This window comes from Microtus ochrogaster, chromosome 1, assembly GCF_000317375.1.
Source record: "Microtus ochrogaster isolate Prairie Vole_2 chromosome 1, MicOch1.0, whole genome shotgun sequence".
NCBI lineage: Eukaryota > Metazoa > Chordata > Mammalia > Rodentia > Cricetidae > Microtus > Microtus ochrogaster.
Window position 1 is genome coordinate 24,929,960 of NC_022009.1, and position 1,892 is coordinate 24,931,851.

The 1,892-nt window shown below is 57.5% G+C and overlaps 1 protein-coding gene across 2 annotated transcripts in view; it reads right to left on the reverse strand.

The window, feature by feature from the left end:
* The window catches only part of Ngb (neuroglobin), a 5,466-nt gene extending 3,851 nt beyond the window's left edge, over positions 1-1,615 (reverse strand). Inside the window, exon 1 of one of the 2 annotated variants that reach the window (XM_026782816.1) lies at positions 713-1,615. In XM_026782816.1, coding sequence (XP_026638617.1) covers positions 713-801 — 89 coding nt within the window. In that variant the 5' untranslated portion in view covers positions 802-1,615. The remainder of the gene's footprint in view (positions 1-712) is intronic. The other variant, XM_005343393.2, reaches the window with a different exon arrangement.
* Between the last annotated feature and the right edge of the window lie 277 nt (positions 1,616-1,892).

Below are 1,892 nucleotides of genomic sequence, written 5' to 3' on the forward strand. Positions count from 1 at the left end.
TGTGTGTGTGTAACTGAATTTACTCCCTTTTCATCTGCGAGAGGTTTTGCAAAAGTCTTGTTCCGAGGTTTTGGACGGGCCTAGAGATCTGCGATGAGAGAGGGAGTGTGGCCCTGTAGTGTTGGCAGAGTCCGAGATGATGCTGAAAACCATCCATCCTCCTGTGGAGGCCCACCCACCCTCTCCCTCTCTTCTGGGTGGTGAGAGTGGATGCCTGTCACCGTCTTCTGGAGCTTCTCTGGTTCTAAGTTTGTGTTTTCCTCAGAAGGGTTCATCTTGCTGGTGACTGGGCGTGAGCTCGCCTGGGCCAGGACAACGTGGCCTCCTTCCACTCGAGGAGAGGTGGATGGGCGTGGGAGCCTGTCCCACCTATCTAGGTGCCTGTACACCCCGGCTGACCTTCGGGTCACTCATCTCCTGATGGCCCAGCTTCTGTGAGCGACCCTGCAGTCCCTACCCATTGGGATTATCACAGGGTAGAGCAGGGGGCACTGCATCCACCTGCCCGGTGGGTGGGTGCGGGTAAGGGACCCCAGCAACCCCCAATCAGTTCAGGTGGGAGCCGCTAACTGGGAAGAACAGATGGGACGGCACCACCTGTCGCCACGCACACACCCCTCTCTCCGGAGCACCACTGCAAACCGGAGGAGGGGGGGGGGAGAGGGGGCGTTTCTGCTCCTCTACTCGCACCCTGGGGCCCGGCAGCGCTCACCTGGAGAACAGGACAGTGCCATGTTCCAGAGGGCTGTGGCTCACCGCCCGCCAGCTCTGCCGGATCAGCTCCAGCTCTGGGCGCTCCATGCTTCCCCCGAGAGGTGAGAGACGCGGGACGCAGGAATGGGACCCTCAGGGCTTGGGCGCAGTCACCGCACGCGCAGCGCCAACTCCGGAGCGACGCGGGGGGGGGGGAGCGGGGGAAGAGGGAAGGGGGGTCTCCAGGCCCAGTGCCTTAGTCCGGCGGGGCTCAGCAACCGCTTCGCTGGTCCAGCCGAGAGGATGCGCACCCGCTGGCGCTTCCGGGGGACCCTGCTCGAGCAGTTGCGCCCTGTGCCCTGAAGCTCCCAGAGAACCGCCCTTTAAAGCTATGGTGGTTCCCACCCCCTCTGGTTTAGAGAGGCTTGTGCACTCCCTCCGTAACCGCCTTAGGCAGGGAAGACCCGAGGCCTGGGAAATGTCCAGGCTTCAGAGCCTAACAGAAATTGCGGAACCTCAGGGCTTGTTTCACTCTTGAAAACTAGCAGAGCTACTACTTATCTGGGCTGGCCTAGAGGCACGTGCACGTAATCTCGGCACTGAGAGGCCCGAGGAGCAGGAAGATAAGAGGGTGAAGTCAGCCTGGGCTTCAGAGATTGATAGCCTCACACCCATCCATTAATAATCACTTCCTATTTCTGAGGAAGAGCCCAGGAGCACAGCGTTCAAAGTGAGTGCCAGCTCCCCACAGGAAAACTCTTGGACTCTTGCCATCCCGGGCCCGTGCTTTCTGCTCACAATCCCTGAGGACCCAATTTGATGAAATTGGTCTGTCTGTCTGTCCTCTGCTCAAGCCCTGGGTCTGAGTGGGGCACTTGCAAGGGAAAGAGCCCAAGCTACAGCTATCTGTAGGCTAAGTAACTAAGTAAGCTAACTGTAGGCTTCAGTCTCAGGCCTGCTGGGTCATGACGGAAATAACTAGAAATGCAGAGAGTTAAAGCCACGCTCTGTCATCCTGTAACCTACTGAAAATCAGGACAAAAAACAACAATGAAAAAAACAATGAACAAACCCCCCCAAACCCTCCAAAACGAAAACAACGAAGAAACCAGGGGCTTGGGAAATGGTTCGGTGGGCATACTTGCTCTTCGAGTGTGAAACCCTGAGTTCACACCCCAGCACTCAGATTAAAAAAAAAA